Source organism: Equus quagga, chromosome 13 (genome assembly GCF_021613505.1).
Source record: "Equus quagga isolate Etosha38 chromosome 13, UCLA_HA_Equagga_1.0, whole genome shotgun sequence".
NCBI classification, from domain to species: domain Eukaryota; kingdom Metazoa; phylum Chordata; class Mammalia; order Perissodactyla; family Equidae; genus Equus; species Equus quagga.
This window is the reverse complement of record NC_060279.1, coordinates 88,911,057-88,929,166: the sequence shown is the minus strand read 5'-3', so window position 1 is coordinate 88,929,166 and position 18,110 is coordinate 88,911,057. Positions and strand designations below refer to the sequence as shown.

General features: G+C 62.4%; 2 protein-coding genes across 2 annotated transcripts in view; one reads left to right on the top strand and one right to left on the bottom strand.

Moving 5' to 3' along the window:
- The first annotated feature begins 842 nt into the window (after positions 1-842).
- Positions 843-13,559, top strand: TBC1D17 (TBC1 domain family member 17). Its single transcript, XM_046682455.1, has 17 exons — positions 843-990; positions 1,526-1,624; positions 1,845-1,919; positions 6,339-6,462; positions 7,223-7,430; positions 7,863-7,974; positions 8,073-8,231; positions 8,624-8,752; positions 8,833-8,936; positions 9,511-9,605; positions 10,013-10,129; positions 10,225-10,325; positions 10,403-10,502; positions 11,787-11,884; positions 12,020-12,136; positions 12,662-12,748; positions 12,825-13,559. The coding sequence occupies exons 1-17, from the start codon at positions 970-972 to the stop codon at positions 13,029-13,031; spliced, it is 1,953 nt and encodes a 650-aa protein (XP_046538411.1). The 5' UTR covers positions 843-969; the 3' UTR covers positions 13,032-13,559.
- A 267-nt stretch (positions 13,560-13,826) lies between these two features.
- IL4I1 (interleukin 4 induced 1) overlaps positions 13,827-18,110 on the bottom strand; it is a 37,144-nt gene continuing 32,860 nt past the window's right edge. The window contains exons 5-8 of the mRNA XM_046682143.1: positions 17,514-17,715; positions 15,489-15,557; positions 15,034-15,170; positions 13,827-14,733 (exon numbers count right to left, since the gene is read on the bottom strand). Of these exons, the coding sequence (XP_046538099.1) occupies positions 13,827-14,733; positions 15,034-15,170; positions 15,489-15,557; positions 17,514-17,715 (1,315 nt within the window). The remainder of the gene's footprint in view (positions 14,734-15,033; positions 15,171-15,488; positions 15,558-17,513; positions 17,716-18,110) is intronic.

The window sequence follows — 18,110 nt, the reverse complement described above, 5'->3', positions numbered from 1 at the left end:
GCAGGGCGCCCATAAGAAAGATGGTTGAAAGAAAGGCTTCAGCTTGTTCGGAAACAAGCCTAGACCATCAGGATTTGCCCCTAAGAAATATGGCCGTCCACACTCGCCCACTTCGGACCACCGTAAACTAAGCGAAGAGACCTGAGGTCCCTCACCCGTCATCAACCTCTCCCACAGAAGGGGAGGAAAGCATTGCCCGTTGATGACATGGCAGCCAGCGGGCATCATTTGCCCATAAAGTATATGGGCTCCCCGTCTCTCCAGCCTATCCCCCTTCAGCACCAAGGCTGGCAAAGATCCAACATGGCAGCCTTTCCTGCTTCGGGTTGCCCAGTTTCAACATGGCGGCGCAGGCCGCTTGCTCCCCAGGGTGACTCAGGAATTCGTCTGGGACGGCTTCGTTCTCGGGGATACTGACGGCTTCATCCCGTTAACCCGAGTCCCTCAGCGCCTCTTGTGAAGTACAGCTCCTCTCACCTTTTCTTTTATCCGTTTCTCTTTTCCAGGACCCTCCCCCACCCCGCCCTGGAGCGCCCCGCACAGAGATGGGACTGCCCCGCATTAACATGGCCGCAGCGGACCGGCCTTAGCCGTGCCCTTGAGCAAAATGGCATCTCTTTGGCTTCGATGCCAGTACACAATATGGAGAAAAAGTAGGCGTTTCCGAGGGAGCATGAGCGAGGGGGTGGAGCTCTTGGACTCCTTGTTTACTTCGTGGTGACGGCCACAGCACTGCGCTTGCGCACTCTTGCCGGCCCGCTCCACCCTTGGCGTCTGTGCCATGTGACTTCAACCCTTGTGCTTCAAGTTCAACCACCCGATTCTGAAAGATGGTTACACCCACTCCCGTCCCAGAACAGGCAAGGGCGCGACCACTGTCACGGCTTGAGGGGAGTCTCCCATCCGGATGTGACCGCATGTTGACCCGGAAAAGGAGGGGGCCGGGGCAGTGGGGCCCGGGCCGCAGCTATGGAGGGAGCCGGTTACAGGGTAAGCAGTGTGGACGGGTTCTTTCGCTTCTGTCGATGCGCAGCGCCCCACTCCGGTGGCCAGCTTCTCCCTCTGGCCGTGCCGGGGTCCTGGGAGGCCGGCAGCTCCTTAGCAAACACACCATTCCCCTATAAACGCGCTGTCAGCCTCCCCTCCGCTGCCCTAGGGAGACCCTATCTTTTAGCCCCGCCCTCGGGGCTGCTGTGATGCTCTTCTGGGCCCTGCCCCCTTCGGAATTTACTGCCCCCTTCTCCCCCTCCCTCCTTCTCCCCCTCTGCCCCCTCTCCACCACCTAGCCCCCAACGCATGGCTGTCGTAGAGGCTTCACCACTAGGGGCCCCATCCCTTCGGTAAGCGTCCTCTGGGCCCCGCCCCTTGGGGATAGCTCCTCCCCCGGGCCAGCTCCCATTGGCTCCCTCCAGAGCCACGCCCCCTGGGGTAGCTCCTCCCCGGGCCCCGCCCCCTTATGGTAGCTCCTCCCCGCGCCCGCTCCCATTGGCCCCGGGCCCCGCCCCTCACCGGCTCCCGCCTCCAGGTGGTGTTTGAGAAGGGCGGCGTGTACCTGCACACCAGTGCCAAGAAGCACCAAGACCCGGACTCGCTCATCGCGGGCGTCATCCGTGTCGTGGAGAAGGTGGGCCGGCAGGGAGCAGAGCTCGGGCAGGCCCGGAGCGGGATGGAGGCGACCTCTATAGGAGCGTGGGGCCTGGAAGTCAGCGATGCGACCTCAGGAAGGCTGGGTGTGCGGACTAGAGGCGGGGGGGGGGGGGGGGGGGCGCTTCGTAAGGGGGGGGGGCCAGAACGGGGAAGGAGTTTGGAGGGGAGCTCCTCTAACCCCTCCCTCCTTCCTTCAGGACAACGATGTTCTCCTGCACTGGGCTCCTGTAGAGGAGGCTGGAGATTCCACCCAGATCTTCTTCTCCAAGAAGGTAGGCTTCCCTGGCCTCCCCCCTCACCTCTTGCATTTTTCTGGATCCAGGCAGTAGAAGGCAGTTGAAGGACCTGAACAATCCCAGACCTCTCCTAGGGGTGTGTGTGATTCTCCAAGAAGGTAGGCTTCCCTGGCCTCCCCCCTCACCTCTTGCGTTTTTCTGGATCCAGGCAGTGGAAGGCAGTTGAAGGACCTGAACAATCCCAGACCTCCCCTAGGGGTGTGTGTGATCCTGGCTGGGAGCTCGTGCCTTTCTAGCCCCCTCCTCTCTGTTTAATGGGGCTGAAGATGCCCCTTCATAGAAAGCAAGCAGACACCCCAAGATCCGTGGCTCTGGGGACTGCTGCCCTCTCACCCCTTTGCTTCTTGGGAGAGCCCCACCAGGTTGCATCCACGGGCTGTCAGCCCGTAAGAACTTGAAGGGGTGTGGCATCTTCTCTGGGCCAGTCCTGCCATCATGTCCGGAGGGGGAACAGGACCTAACTGAGGCTGCTCACCCCCCTGTGCCAAGACCCTTCCTCCCCCTGTACAGGATCTTGTTACCAGATGCCTCCTGAGGCCTCCTCTGCTGGGACCCAGAGATGAGTCCAACCCAGACCCTGCCTAAGCCCTCATCCCCATTCCCTTTTTGAGAAAGTGAGGCACAATGAGAGGAAGCCCAAAAAAGTTAGGAGGTGTTGGAACTTGGGTTGGAACCCAGACGCTCTGCTTCCAGAGCCCCGCCTCTTCCCTGGGGAGCACACGTTTGGGCTAGGACTCGAGAGATATGGGGATGGGAGGGTGTTTCAGGGGTGGCATGGGTAAGTGTGTTGCCAGGCACGGGGGGAAGTGGTGTGCTCTGAACAGGGGTTTGCTGGGAAGGTGGCTGGGCCTGAAGTGCTGGGCTGAGCAGCTCCGACCCTGTCCTGGGGCCCTTGGGAAATGTGGGAGGAGAAGGATGTGGGTGTGGACTGCCCCTCTGGGGGTCATGTGAGAGGTGGACCAAAGGATGGAGTGGACGGAGATTGGAGGCTGGGAGGTCAGGGAGGAGGCCGGTGTGAGGGATCAGGGAGAGAAGAAGGAGCCTCAGCTGGGGCTGTGGGGTCAGATGATCTGGGGGGGCGGGGCACAAGTGGAGATTCCGAAGAAGCAGTCAAGATCCTGAGTTTTCACTAACTTCGCAGGCAACCTGAGTGCCTTTCTTGAGAATACTGCTGTTCTCCTTGACACTCTGGTTTTCAAATAACAGAAACCCACTGAGACGAGCTTCAGCGGAAAGGGCACATATGCATTCAGGATATATTCAGCTCCAAGGAACACAATACCCGGCTGACGGGTTAGGCAAACAGCTTGTTTCTTTTTTTCTTTCTTACTTTCTTTCTTTCTTTTTTTTTCTTTGCTGAGGAAGATTTGCCCTGAGCCAACATCTGTTGCCAGTCTTCTTATTTTTGTGCATGAGCCACTACCACAGCATGGCTGCCAACAGATGAGCAGTGTAGGTCCGTGCCCGGGAACCAAACCCAGGCTGCCAAAGTGGAGTGCACCAAACTTAACCAGTAGGCCACTGGGGCTTACCCAGCAGTTTCTCTTATCTCACGAGACTCCAAGAGGTGTGGGACTGCCTGCCTTGGTTGATGACATCAGGGCCTGGGTCACTGGGACCCTGCCTCTCTTGTCCCAGTGGCCTTTGAGTGACTGTTTCACCTCCAGCCATTGCATCTGCCTTTTATGGCAGGAAGAAGGGGGCAAGCAGGGTGACAATCACATATGTCTTTCTCATCAGGGAAAGCAAGAGATTTCCCGGAAGCCATCTATAGCAGTTAGGAGTTGCATTTGGCCATGCGTAATAGAAATAGGAATAACAGTGGCCTAAGCAAGATAGAAGCTCATTTCTCTTCTATTAAAAAACCCGGAAGTCAGCAGTACAGGTTCACAGGTCATCAACAACCCAGTTTCCTTCCATCTTTGCTCTGCCATCCTCAGCATGTGGCATCCATCCTCAAGGCTGCCTTTTGGCCCAGAAGGGCTGCTGGAGCTCCAGCCTTTTGGATTGTTTTTGCCTGCTCTATATGTGTGTTGCAGCTTGGCCAGGGAGCTCTGCTCATCACGATTACTCAAGGAAGCATGCCTCTAGAGCAGCCACCATCTTAAAAGTTGCCATTCGTTGTGGCAGAGGGAAAGAGAGCTCTAGAGGTCTTGTCCTCACAGTTAAACAGTCCATCTTGGAAGTGATACGTCCCTTGGCCAGAACTAATTGCACGGCTCCACCCAACCAGTTGGATTCTGTGAGCTGTGATCTTGCCATGTGCCCAAGAAACAGAGAGCTGCAAGTATCTGATAAACAGCACTATTAACTATCATTACACTGTGTAAACATTGATGAAATGGTTGAATCCTTCATGTCACCAAACACAAAGGCAGAGGTGGCTTTGCTAGGGCTGGTTCGGCAGCTGTGTGGACAGGTGTCCCTGGCTCTCTCCTTGGCTGTCCCCTCATGGCCCTAGTTGGCTGCCACAGCTCCAGACACCATGTCGTCCCCCAACAGCACCCAAAGGCTAGCCCGAATAGTGTTCTCTCCTGCAGCTGCCTTTTGATCAGAAATCTCCCTTCCTTGAGTGCCCCACAGATGTCCTGTCAGCTCCCAGTGGCCAGGGTGGGGTCCCTAGGCCACTCAGAGCTGCAGGGGAGGCTGGGTGAGCAGATATTGGGAGAGCTCCACATCTGCGGTGGGAGGGCCTCTCATCTTGGAAGTAGCAGCAGAAATGGCTGTTGGGTAGCCCCACAGCCTGGGCCTTCTGGCTTCATTGCGGGAGTCACAGATCATGCCAGTTGCTTTCAGCCATAAGAGATTAAACACAAAGAAGCGGAGGCTTAGAGAAGTTGTACAAGGGCTGGAGGAACAGGCCTGACGCTGCAGAGCTGACTTGCCAGGGGAGCTGCCACCATTGTCGAAACAGGGGTGGTGGGGAAATGGGACCGTCATTGGAGCTGTCCAGTTCAAGAACACACCAAAGCCGCTGCTCGGCCCCCACAAAGCTAGTGACCAGGTGCTGGAAGACTGGGCTGGCCCCCTGACAGCCCCAGTTTCCTCTCTGTGTGCGAGAAGATGAAGATAGAGATGTCTCCTTGCTCGTCAGCCTAACACGGCCAAAGGGCAGGAAGTGGCCCTTACCTGGTTCCCACTTTCCGGATCTGAGTGCATCTGATTGGTAGACTCTATCCTGTGTCAGGAACTCTGGCTGCAAGAGAGTCTGGGAAATGTAGTTTTCAGCTTTCTGGCCTTTGCCATAGGGGAGGGGACACCAGCCTGGGAATGGACTCCCCGTTGCCACAGTCCTCACACACTTTGTCCCCTCCCTGTCCTCCCGCATGGCCCGTGGCCAGCACTGTGGCCTTTACTGCACTCTGACCCTCTGCCCGGTTCCCCTGAATCTGCCCAGCAGGCCGCTGAGCTCAGGACCCGGCAGCCACCGCCAGCCCCGAGCTGGGCACCTGGTGATTTTCATACCGACCTGGGAGGCGGCTACTTTTTTTTTTATTGAGATAGAATTCACTGACCGTAAAACTCAATTTTATGGTAAAATTTAAAATTTCCCTAGTGTATGTAGCCTAATGGTTTCTAGTATTCACAAGGTTTTGCAACCATCACCACTGTCTAATTTCCAGAACGTTTCATCATCCCAAAGGAAGCCTGTACCCATTAGCAGTCGCTCGCTCCCCAGCCCCCTCCCCCAGCTCCTGGCGACCACCGATCCATTGTCCGTCTCTCTAGATTTGTTTATCCTGGACGTTTTGTATAAGTGGAATCCTCTAATGCGTGGTTTCCTGTGACAGGCTTCCTGACTTAGGGTGCTGTAAAGTCCGTCTGCGTTGTACCATCTCTCAATGCTTCATTCCTTTTCTTTGCTCAGTAATATTCCATTATGTGGCTAGACCACGTTTCTTTTTTTTCTGTCAACTTGGCGGCCAGCTGGGCTCTCTCTGCGTCTTGCCTGTTATGAACCGTCCCGTTCATAACTGTTATGAATGGTCCCGGTTTCTCTGCGTCCCCACCCACACTTGTCATTCCCTGTCCTTATTCTAGCCGGCCCAGGCTATGTGAAGTGGGTTCAGATTCGACCTGCGCTGGTGACTCCCGACCACTTCCTTTAAGCACCATGACCTCGGGCAGTCTGGCTGCAGAGCACCGTGGCTCCTGCTTAACTCCCTGCTCCTGACGTGGGGTGTTTTGGTTAGAGCCACCATGAGACTTGGCTTTGAGTCCTGGCCCGGTCCCAGTCCCTGGCTGTGCAGGGTGACCCGAAGCAAGTGCTGTGCTCTCTTTGTGCCTCAGTTTCCCTCTTTGTTCAATGGGGCTACCTTCCAGGGTGGCCTCGCAGCTCAGATCTAGAAACTCTGAAGCCACAGCCCCCTCACTCTTTTCCTTTCTTCCCCCAAGGACGCCAGCGGGAGTGATTCCTGCACCTCGGAGGAGGAACCGACCTTTGACCCCGGCTATGAACCCGACTGGGCCGTCATCAGCACCGTGCGACCCCGGGCCCGCCGCTCAGAGCCCACGAGAGGTGGGCTGAGCGGTGCCCCAGGGGCGGGTGGAGGGAGACAGGTCTCACCCTCAGGGTCACGGCTGCACGGGCTCTGCGGCCCACAGTCAAGATGGCCACCCGGCACTGGCCTTCCTGTCGCCGGAGAGCAGATGGGATGCAGGCCCATCCCTGGCCCAGGACGTCTCCGGGGTGTGCAGCCTCCCCCGTCCCGCTGGGCTTCCTGATTGGCTGTGGGCATTCTCCCCCATGAGTCCTGCCACTGAAGCTTTCCAGGCCGTGCGGGCACCAGGTGCAGGGTGATTGGGCCACCCTGGAGTCACACCAGGTGCTGGGGGCACCAGGGGAGGCACCCATTAGGGGCTGGGGAAGCCTCCAGGGACAGGAGCCTGGCTCCGAGGGACACTTGGAGTTTTCTGTCCCGACTGAGAACAGCCCAGGCCAGGCCAGCGGACGGGGCGTGTGTCGCAAACCACAGACTTTAGCTGTGGCTCGAGTGTGGTTTCTGCAGTGCAGGGAGGGTGGAAGGGGAGGCGGGCAGGAGGCAGGGGACAGGTGAGGGGCCTCTGGTGAGGGCAGCCGGGGGCAATTCTGGAGCAGGCACATGTCCCCCCGGCTCCCTGCCTGATTGATAGATTCGGTTGTGTTTCCAAGGAAACGGGAGGTGACCTAGAGCTCCCAGAGGGGGCCTGGGGCTGGCTCAAGGTGGGGGTGGGCTCACAGAGCTGACGGTGCCCCCTCGGGCTCTTCCCCAGCTCCTGACACTGCGCCCTCCCCGCAGGTGCGGAGCCCAGCTCCCCCCGGGGCTCCTGGGCCTTCTCCGTGAGTCTGGGGGAGCTCAAGTCCATCCGCCGGTCCAAGCCGGGCCTCAGCTGGGCCTACCTGGTCCTGGTGACCCAGGCCGGAGGCTCGCTGCCCGCCCTGCACTTCCACCGCGGGGGCACCCGAGCGCTGCTCCGGGTCCTCAGCCGCTACCTGCTGTTGGCCAGGTGAGCCTTCTGCCAGCGCCCGCTCTGTCCCTCCATGTCCGCAGCCTGGCCCCAGGGCCATGAGAGACACAACTGAGACGGATGTAAAGCAGGACAGGCTAACTGCCAAGGCCAAGGGGACTTTGGTTTCGGCCAGGACCCGAGCCCTGGGGTGGTGGAAAGAACCGCTCTTTTCCCGAGTTGGTGGCACTCTCTGGGCCCCCGGCAGCCCCACTGGATGGAGAGATCCCAGCAGCATCCCATGGCCCCTCGCTGGCCAGGCCAGCCCTGGGTCGTGTGCCCGGCTGGGGTCCAGCTCTGGTCACAGGCCCAAGGGGAGGGATTCCTAAGGGGTGGGACGCTGCCACTGAAGGGGGCGGGAACCCAGGTGGGGCGGCCTGGACCGCGCAGGACGCAGGCCCCACCTGAGTGTCACCGCGGTCTGCTCCCCAGCTCCCCGCAGGACTCCCGCCTCTACCTCGTCTTCCCGCACGACTCCTCGGCCCTCTCCAGCTCCTTCCACCAGCTCCAGCTCTTTGACCAGGACAGCTCCAACGTGGTGTCTGTGAGTCCCAGGGCCAGCGGAGGCGGGGGGTGGGGCGTGGAGGGGCGGGGCGGGCAGCGCAGTGGGCGGGGCTGTGACGCCCCCGGCCCTGTCCCCAGCGCTTCCTCCAGGACCCCTACTCCACCACCTTCGGCGGCTTCTCCCGCGTGACCAACTTCTTCCGGGGAGCCCTGCAGCCACATCCGGAGGGGGCGTCCCCCGACCTTCCTCCGCCCCCCGAGGACGAGCCCGAGCCTGGGTTCGAGGTCATTTCCTGTGTGAGTATCAGGGTGGACCCCACTGTTTTCTGGGTGTCACCTTGGGCACGTGGCTGCATCTCCCTGGGTCTCAGTCTCCTCAGTAAAATGGGGATAGGAATGGCATCTTTCTCTTCGGGTTGCTGAGTGACTTTGCGGAAAGTGCTCACAGCCTGTGTGCCTGGGACCTGTTATTTCTGGGAGGCCTTTCCCGACTTGGAGGTGACTTTGTCATTGACCCAGCGATGGAGACGCTTCCCACCCTGAGCGTTAAGCGTCTGTTGCGCTATGAGGGGCTCTGAGCTGCCGTGGACGGCGCCTGGGAGGAGGCTGGGGAGTGCTGTGGGGTCCCCCCAAGACAGGAGCCCAGCAGGCCGGCCCAGCCCCCGGCTCACTTGCCTTGTGTCCCGCAGGTGGAGCTGGGGCCGCGGCCGGCCGTGGAGCGGGCACCTCCGGTCACGGAGGAGGAGTGGTCCCGCCACGTGGGCCCCGAGGGCCGCCTGCAGCAGGTCCCGGCGCTGAAAGCCCGCATCTTCTCAGGGGTGAGGTGCCGAGTGGGTGGGGAGGCCTGGGCAGGGGTGGGGGAGGCCCCGCTGAGCTGCCCGCCCCGCTCTGCCCCCAGGGTCTGAGCCCCGGCCTGAGGCGCGAGGCCTGGAAGTTCCTCCTGGGGTACCTCAGCTGGGAGGGCTCGGCAGAGGAGCACAAGGCCCACGTGCGCAAGAAAACGTGAGTGAGGAGTGCGGCCCCCGCCCTGCCAGGCCCCAGCCTCCCGCCTCCCAAGTCCGTTGGAGGTTTTGACCCACAGTGTGTCCCAGTGGCCAGCGTGGCGCCCAGTACCTCACAGATGCACAGAGGGGCTTGCTCCCCAAACGTCGGCTGCCAGCCTGCCGTGTGCGGGGCACCGACCACGCACAGGGGACACGGAGGCACACGGGCCAGGCCCGTCTCCATCACTGTTTGCATCATGGCGCCATACCGTTTCCATGACCCCTGGCGGCGGGCTTCCTAAACCCCTGGGGCCCACCTTGCCTCACTCCTGGTGTACGTTGTGCCCCTGCCGTGTGTCCTGGTCCCGTCCCCCGGTGCTCTCCGTCCCTGGGGGTGACGGACTTTCAACAGAAGCCCCCAGGGCGTTCCGTGTTGTACGATGTCAGAAAGGGGAAGCGGGGGCAGTGGGAAGATTGACCGGGGGCTCCGAGGCGGTGACCTGGGCTGAGGGATGAGGCGGTGGGGTGTCCAGGCGCTCCCTGGGTGCCGCCCCGTGGGGTGTCCTCACATCTCGCCTCTCGCCACCACTCAGGGACGAGTATTTCCGCATGAAGCTGCAGTGGAAATCCGTGAGCCCCGAGCAGGAGCGCAGGAACTCGCTGCTGCATGGATACCGCAGCCTCATTGGTGCGCGGGGCCGGGCGGCAGGCGGGAGACAGGCGGTAGACGGGTGGGCAGGGAGGGCCCGGGGAGTCCTTGCCTCTTGGCCTCGCCAAGAGCAGAGCAGGGCCATCCACGAGGAGGGGTGCGGGGAGCCAGGCTCCTTGGGTTCAGATCTGCCATCTGCTCACTGTGAGATCTGGGCAAGGACTTTTACCTCCCTGGGCCTCAGTTTCCCCATCCGTGGGTGGTGGAGTAACGGTCGGTGGCTGGGAGGATGTGGTGAGCTGGGAGCATGAAGCACAGTGCCTCACTCGAGAGCCTTCGAGGCAGTCTCTGGAGCAGCCCCCACCCACCTGGGATTTGCCGACGAGAGGGCTGGGGGCTGTGCTGGTGGCCCCGCAGCTTTGTCACCTTTGCGCCCGTCCCTACAGAGAGAGACGTGAGCCGCACCGATAGGACCAACAAATTCTACGAGGGTCCCCAGAACCCCGGGCTGGGCCTGCTGAGCGACATCCTCCTCACCTACTGCATGTACCACTTCGACCTCGGTGGGTGCCGGTCGGCGAGGGGCTGGGGCCGGGCCTTCCCTCCCCTCGGGGGACGCTGGGGGCCCCGGCTGCGCCCTGACCCCGTGTCCCCCCAGGCTACGTCCAGGGCATGAGTGACCTCCTCTCCCCGATCCTCTACGTCATTCAGAACGAGGTGGACGCCTTCTGGTGCTTCTGCGGCTTCATGGAGCTCGTGGTGAGGCTCGGGGCGGGGGGAGGGAGATGGGCCCCCTCGAGGGCTCGGTCCGTCCTCACTGGGCGCCCCACCCACAGCATGGGAACTTCGAGGAGAGTCAGGAGACGATGAAGCGGCAACTGGGCCAACTCCTGCTGCTGCTGAGGGTGCTGGACCCGCCGCTCTGTGACTTCCTGGGTATGTCCCTCGGCGGGTGGGCGGCTCCGCTTCCTGTCTCCACTCAGCTTGAGCCCGGGATTGGAAACCGGTTCCTGTGCTCCTGGGGCCGGGACTCCTGCATTCCGGCCTTAAAATTTTTATTCGTTACTTGTTCAACATGAAAAATGCTGGAAATTCAGATAAAGAAAAGACAGTGGAAGCTGCCATTCATGGTATTGCTCTTTTGCGTGCAGATGACGGTAAGGTAACTTATTTGTGAGCGTTTCTCTCCTGAAGTTGAGGATCGCCCTGGGGGAGGGAGGGCGAGCTGGCCCACTTCACTGAAGGGGAAACTGAGGCTTAGGAAGGAAGCACGGGCCGCTTCCGGAGCCCTGGGGCATTAGCTGCCTTCCTGTGTTGTTGACAGTTTTCTAAACCTTCACTCTTACTGGCTGCATGGTGTTCTGTCCATTTTAAGGATGTACCAGACAGGCTGGCCCAGTGGCATAGTGGTTAAGTTCATGTGCTCCACTTTAATGGCGTGGGGTTCGTGGGTTCAGATCCTGGGCACGGACCTAGCACCGTTCATCAAGCCATGCTATGGTGGCGTCCCACACACAAAATAGAGGAAGATTGGCAAGAGATGTTAGCTCAGGGCCAGTCTTCCTCAGCAAAAAGAGAAGGCTTGGCAGTGGATGTTAGCTCAGGGCCAATCTTCCTCCCAAAAAAGAAAAAAAGAAAAGAAAAAGAAAGGAAAAAAGGATGTACAAGAATAGGTTTAACCTGACCCGCTGGACATTTTATTTGTAGTTTTTCATGGTGATGAGTACAGTCTGGATAATTTCTTTAGTTTAAATTTCAAGAAGTGAAATTGTTTCTAGGGCAGGACATGTTTTTGTAGCTTTTGAAATGTTTGACCCCATCCCTGCTTTCCTGGAAAGTTCCACCAGCTTGCCCTTTTGCCAGCAGCAGACACGAGTGCCAGCTTCCTCACGCCGCCTCCAGCACGGGGTGTTGACTAGGTTTCATTTTTCCCCCGAGTGTTCTGGTGCTTGGGCATCCCTTCCACGGGCGAGTGGAAGCCGTGGGACTAGCCCACCTCGTCTGGCAGATGGGATGGGAGACGTTCCTGTCGACAGCGGGCATCCGTGTCTCGGTCTGAAGCCTTCCCACGCTGGCAGGAGTTCCTTCCTTGCCCGGGTGGTGAGGTTCTCACGGCCCCGATGCTGCTTCGAGCGTCACTGTGAACTGAAGTGAGATTGGTGTTGATTGTGAGCTTGCTCTCTGCTGAGCTCCACGCCTCCCACCCCTCTGCCCCTCCAGACTCCCAGGACTCCGGCTCTCTCTGCTTCTGCTTCCGGTGGCTGCTCATCTGGTTCAAGAGAGAATTCCCCTTCCCGGATGTCCTCCGGCTGTGGGAGGTGGGCCAGCCTGTTCGGCTGGGAGGGCAGCGAGGGAGGAGAAATTCACCAGCTATCCTGGGAGGTGGGGGGGGGCAGACCTGGGGGGACCTCAGGCAGAGGCTGGGCCGTAACCCCTCCCCCCGGCACCCCTAGGTGCTGTGGACAGGGCTTCCCGGCCCCAATCTGCACCTGCTGGTGGCCTGCGCCATCCTGGACATGGAGCGGGACACCCTCATGCTTTCCGGCTTCGGCTCCAACGAAATCCTCAAGGTGAGGCCCTGGCACCCTCCCGGGTCCCTGCCATCTCCCTGCCCATCCTCACCTGCAGTGGACAGGACACGTCTAGGTGTGAACCCGGAGCCTGGCAGTGTGCCACGCCACGGTCGGTACCTTGCAGTAATAGGTACTTAGAATTGTTGAAAGTACTCCAAACAACTAAGCTGTGAGCACCACGGCCTCATGCGTGAGGTGGGGTCTGTTTTCTCCTAGCCCAGCCTTAGCCCTGACTCCAGGCTGTGCCCTCACACTGGGGGGGGGGGGGGGGGGGGCTGCCCCTCCCCCGGTGCATTACCGCCGCCGGCCGCGGGGTGGAGCTCGGGGCCCTGCCCCTTCACGGGGCCCTGCATCTGTCAAGCAGCCTGAGCCGGCGTGCACCCCCATGCCCCAACTCTACCACGACCCCCAGGGGGCAGCCCGGTCTGTCTTCCTCCGGTGCATCCCCAGCACAGGCAGAGTAGGCGCCCGGGGGTGGTTGAGTGCTCGCCGGCGGGCAGCCTGACCCACCCCCTCCCGCAGCACATCAACGAGCTGACCATGAAGCTGAGCGTGGAGGACGTGCTGACGCGGGCCGAGGCCCTCTACCGGCAGCTGACCGCCTGCCCGGTGAGTCCCGACCCCTCCCGCCAGCCTCCCCGGCCAGCAAACCTCTGACTTCGCTCCCCACCCCTCCACCTTCCAGGAGCTGCCCCACAACGTGCAGGAGGTCCTGGGTCTGGTGCCGCCCGCAGAGCCCTGCAGCCCCTCGCCCTCTGTCTCCCCACTGCCGCTGTCGCCCACCCGGGCCCCACCGGCCCCGCCTCCCCCCGCGGACACAGCAGCGCAACCGGACAGCAGCCTGGAGATCCTGCCGGAGGAAGAAGAGGAGGAGGAAGGCGCCAACTCCTAACCCAGCTCAGCCTGCGGTGGCCTGCCCAGCACAAGCACTTTATCCAGCTCCCGCCCCACGTCCCGGTTCTCCCGGAGGCTGGGGGGTGGGGGGGAGGGGGCATCCTGCGCCCTCCTGATGAGCTGGTTCCTTTAAGCTGACACTCCGCGTGTCCAGCTGGCCTCGTGTGGGTGGAGGAGGCTGCCACGTTGGCTTGGACCTAGATGGGGAGGGGGTGGTGGCTCATGGTCCCCCTGGCCGCTCTGCGGAACCGACGTCTCACCACATGACCCTGGCCCGGCCGATGAGACGGAAGAGGAGGTCCCTTGGGGGTGACTGGTAGGGGCTTGTGGAGGCAGGACTCCCTTAGCTGCCGGAGCTTGGGGCATTTGGAGGCATGAGGATGGGGTATGGCCACCACCTGGCAGCTGTGCGGGGACACATCCTGGTCCTAACCGAGATGGAACGGCCTGCAAAGCTGCGCGCACTCTGGGGACCCAGCCTACCACTTCTCGTTACGTGAGAAAAATAAACTCGTGTTTAACCCACTGTCGGTCGGGCTTTCTGTTACTTGCGTCAGGACCCCTCTGTGTGGTGACAGCCGGCTGCGCCCCGTGGTTCCCATTTATGAGCGGTGCAGAGTGTCCGTCCCGCTCCTCTTCTCGGCCCCACACTGCCCAGGAAGGAGGACAGCCTCTGGGACTCCAGGAAGGCGCAGCCCCTTCCACCGCGAGGGCTAGTGGCTTTGCTCCATGCACATGGGGGAAGCGACAGAGCCAGGGAGAGGGCAGGACCACGGCTTTTTCCAAAAATACTTTAATGTTGGGTCCTCTTGTCGGTCACGTACGGTGCGTCCAAAATACGTAGGTCCGGATGGTGGGGCTCCTCCCCCTTTTCCAAGTCGCACTCGGACTTGGGGTGGCTGGGCATCGCGCGCGTCTGCCCGTTCCCGCGGTTGACACGGTTGTTGATGAGCACGGCGGCACGCAGCGCCGACTTGACGGCCGTCTCCACCCAGCCGTGCGGGTAGGCCGTGTGCTCGCCGGCGAAGTAGATGCGGCCGTAGGGGACCGCCCAGTCGTAGTCCGGCCCGTCGTCGTTCTCCGCTCGCCAGAGCTTGGGTGTCTCCACCACGAAGCCGCCCTGGCTGTGCGGGTCCTCCGCCCAGCGCTTGACCATGCCGCTGCCGTCCCACAGCCGGTAGGCGATGGGCCCGTGCAGCGCCGCCACGTCGTCCAGCGCCAGGCGCAGCGCGTCCTCCACGCTCAGGCCGGCGAAGGTGGCCGCCGCGTCCGACCACGTGTACGAGGCCAGCAGCAGCGCGCCCTCGCCCGGCGGCGGGTACACTATCTGGCGCGACGGGCGGTCGGTGTTGGAGTGGCCGCCCTCGATGTGCTCGTCGTTCCAGAAGGGCCGGTGGAAGCTCAGGAACACCTTGGTGGCCGCCACGTAGTGCAGCGCGCGCAGCGCCTCCTGCCGCTTGCGCGACAGCGGCGGCGAGAAGCTGATGCGCCGCAGCGCCGGCCCGCTCACCGTCAGCAGCACCAGGTCGGCCTCCAGGGCCTTCATGCTCCGCTCCCGGCGCGAGGTGGCGATGTGCACGCGCACCCCCTGCGTCCCCTGCTTCAGCGCCACCACCGGCGCGTGCAGCAGCACCGGCCCCGACAGCGAGCTCAGCAGCGCGCGCGGCAGCAGGTCCCAGCCGCCCACGATGCGGCTGTACCTGCGGGCGGGCGGGAGGTGACGCGGGCTCTCGGGCCCTGCCCCGCCCCAGGGCCCCCTCCCCAGCGCCCATCCCCAGCCGCCCGGGGCTGGTTTTCACCTCTAGTGCCGCCCCGCCCCCGCCTGGCCCCGACGTCCCCCAGGCCGGGGAGCGGGGAACTGCGGGACGCGGGAGCCCGCCTCTGCCCGGGGCCACGCCGCCTCCGGGGACCCTTCCTACCCGTCCCTCCCGGGCCCCCGGGATACGGGCGGGTGCGGCCGCCCGGGCGCCCGTCTCTCCCCCCGCCGGCCCGCCCCTCACCAGAGCCGGTCGCTGAGGCAGGTGTGGGCCCGCAGGGCCTCGGCGAAGCTGAGATAGAAGAAGCCGTCCTCGCACATCACGTCTCCCAGGAGCCGCGCGGCCGGCTGGCTCAGGTTCCCCTCCCTGAGGAGGTATTCCTGGGGACGGCGCACCCGGGTCAGGGCCCAGGCAGGCTGCACCTGCCCGCTCCGGCCCCCGGCCCGGCCGAGCCGCTCGGTTCTGGGACACCACCGTGGGCTTGGTATGGTCCCCGGTCCTTCACGATCCGGTCCCCCCTCTTGTGACAGTTGAGGGAAGCTGAAGCCTGAGAGGCGGACTGTCCAGCCCCGGGTCAGGCGGGAGGCGGTGGCAGGCCTGGGGGCCGGGTCCCTGCGCTCTGACTCCCTCCCGGCCGAAGCCCACGGGCACCCTCCTTGTCCTGCTTCTCAGGCAGCGCCGCGAGGCCCCCCTCTCACCAGGAGCGTGTGCCGTTCGAACTTCTTCATTGCCTGTTTGCAGCCCAGTGTCTCGAAATCTTTGCGGGCCTGCGGTGGAACAAGCAGGCGGCGCTGAGCTGAGGGGACAGGACCTCGGACGCCGCGCGGGGAGTCCAGACCAGGGTTCACCTCCCCCTCCTGCCCACGGGCCCCAGGGACCAGTCCTCTTCAGGCCCAAGGCCTCCGCCCATGCTGTGCGCTCAGCCCCGCTCTCCGCTGGGTGCGACTCCGCTGTCACCACCCTGGGAAGTCTTCCCGAGTCGTTAATGGCCCTCATCTGGGTGTTCGGCCACCCAGACACTGTCGCACGCATCCGGGCTGGGCGTTATTTGGCTTATAGCTGTGCTGGCCCGTGCGCTCCGTGCAGGCAGGGGTCCTGTCTGTTTCAGCCAGTGCTGTGTCCTCCTGGGGCTCAGGGGTTATCTGCCACCTCGATCATTGTGGGCACAGAGACAGAGTCCCCCCTGCCACCTGTCAGCGCTGACGGGGCCTGACTGCTGAGGCGGTGTGTCCACTGGTCCCTTCCCTGCCCGAAGCCCTCCGTGGCTCCCCAGCGCCGGGAGCCAGAGTCCCAGTCCTCACCCTGGCGTTTGAGGCCCCTGCTGGCCCCTTGGTCACCATCTCTTACAGCAGCTCAGGTCCTACAGCACAGCCTGAGGCGGTCGCTGAGGCAGGTGTCTCAAGCCCAAGTGCCTGGGCCAGCCTTGTGGCCGCCTCTCCTCCCCCAGCCCACCCCACCACCACCACGCTGGCTCCCCCTGCCTCATCTTGGCCTGGCACACGAGTGGCCATCCTTCGCTGCTCTGTTCAAGTCTTGCCCCCTCCTGGAAGCCTCGCTGCCCTCTTCTTTGTCCACCTGGCTTCTCCCTTGTGGCCAGGAAACCCTCGAAGGATGTGCCTGTTCACTCACTCACTCACCTTTCACCTCGCATTGCCCTAGGCTCCCGGAACAGGGCGTGCCAGGGCAAGGAAATGGCCCAGACTTGGCGCCCACCCTTGTCCCTGAGGGGAAATGGGCAATTAGGAGCTCCCAGAGGATGCAAGGCCAGCTCCTCCCTGAGGACATCAGGGAAGGCTTCTGGAGGAGGGGACATGGGAGCTGGTTCTTGAGGGATGGCCAGAGTTCCCTGGGTGGGAAAGGGAAAAGGCCTCCAGGTAGGGCAGGCAGCAAGCACATGGGTGTAGGTGTGGGTGCAGATGACCAAGCCTGGCAGGTACGAGGAGTCCAGAGCCGGGGGGTTGGGGCCACCATGAAGGCTGTGGGGCGTAACAAAAATTTCTTGGAGGAGAGAAGATGAGGCTAGCAGGGTGGGAGATGCCAGACTGCTCAGGGCTTGAACCCGAGGCTGAGGCACTGGGAAGCCCTGGGGGGCTGTGCACAGGGGAGGGACAGGCTGAGGAGAGGATGGGGGATGAGTTGGGGCCGAGGCTGTGGGGACAGAGAGGTCCCCAACTCAAGAGAGTTGGGCAGGAAGGATGTGGCTGACGACTGACAGGGGGAGGGGGAGGTAGGGATCGAGGATGGCATCTGGGGGTCGGCCTCGTGACTTGGGGCGTGATGGGGCCACTGTGAGATGGGGGAACCTGGGAGTATGAGTGGGTTTAGGGGGAGACGCTGAGCTTAGTGGGAGCTGGAGGGTCCCGGGGAATGGCCAGGGGGAGATGGACATAGGTCGGGTCTCAGGGGAAGGGTCTGGAAGACATCAGCCTGCAGATCAAAGGTTCACACCAGAGGCCTGGAATGGTGAGGTTGTCCAGGACAGCGTGGGGGGAGACGGGGATCAGAGACCAAAGGCTGATGGCGCTTTGGGGATGGGCAGTGTCTGCGGGGAAACTAAAGATGGAAGAGCCAGCGATGGGGAGACCAGGAGGAGGGAGAGAAGGAAGGCCAGCCCAGGGAGGAGGCTGGGCCGTGGTCCCAAGAGGACGAGGGCGCACGGCATCAGCGTGGAGCGTGGCCCGCCAAGCGCGGAGAGGAGCAGGGCAGCGGGCCGGCCGGCCTACCCTGCTCAGGCCCATCTGGTAGATCTCCTCCGGCGAGTGGCCCTTCTCCTTGGGGCACAGTTTGTAGCCCAGCTTCTCAGGCATCTTGTCCACCACGTAGTTCCGCAGCTTCACGCCGTTCACTTCCGTCCACGTGTTCTCGTCGTACTGGGTGAACTTGGTCAGGTTGAGGCCCAGGCTCTTGCAGAGCTTGTGGAGGATCCTGAGGGCGGGAGAGGCTGGTGAGGACCGGGCGGGGGGGTGGGGGGGGGGGGGGGGGGGGGAGGCCCGTCTGCCCACCGGGGCTCGGGGAAGGGAAGGGGGCGCGTAGGGCAGCTGGGCATGGGCATGAGGCTGGAGCGGGGCTCGATTTGGGGTCATCGGTGCCGGGGACGGGAATGGAATGGGAGCCAGGTTGGCAGGCTGAGGGCAGGACTGGTTTAGGATGGGGTGTGGAGTGGGGCTTGCTTTCACTGGGTTTGAAGTGGGAATGGGGACAGAGGCTGGGCGGGATGGGGGCTTGGGACGAGGAAGGGACCAGGGTCAGGGGAGGTAGAGCTGGAGGCCTGGCGGGGCTGGGCGGGGCTAACTGGGGGTCTGGAGGGGCTGGGCGGGGCT

Coding starts and splice junctions, on each gene's coding strand:
- TBC1D17 (XM_046682455.1), top strand. CDS start 970: ATGGAGGGAGCCGGTTACAGG. Junction 1,920..6,338: donor AGATCTTCTTCTCCAAGAAG/GTAGGCTTCCCT, acceptor TCTTCCCCCAAG/GACGCCAGCGGGAGTGATTC. Junction 12,749..12,824: donor GGCAGCTGACCGCCTGCCCG/GTGAGTCCCGAC, acceptor TCCACCTTCCAG/GAGCTGCCCCACAACGTGCA.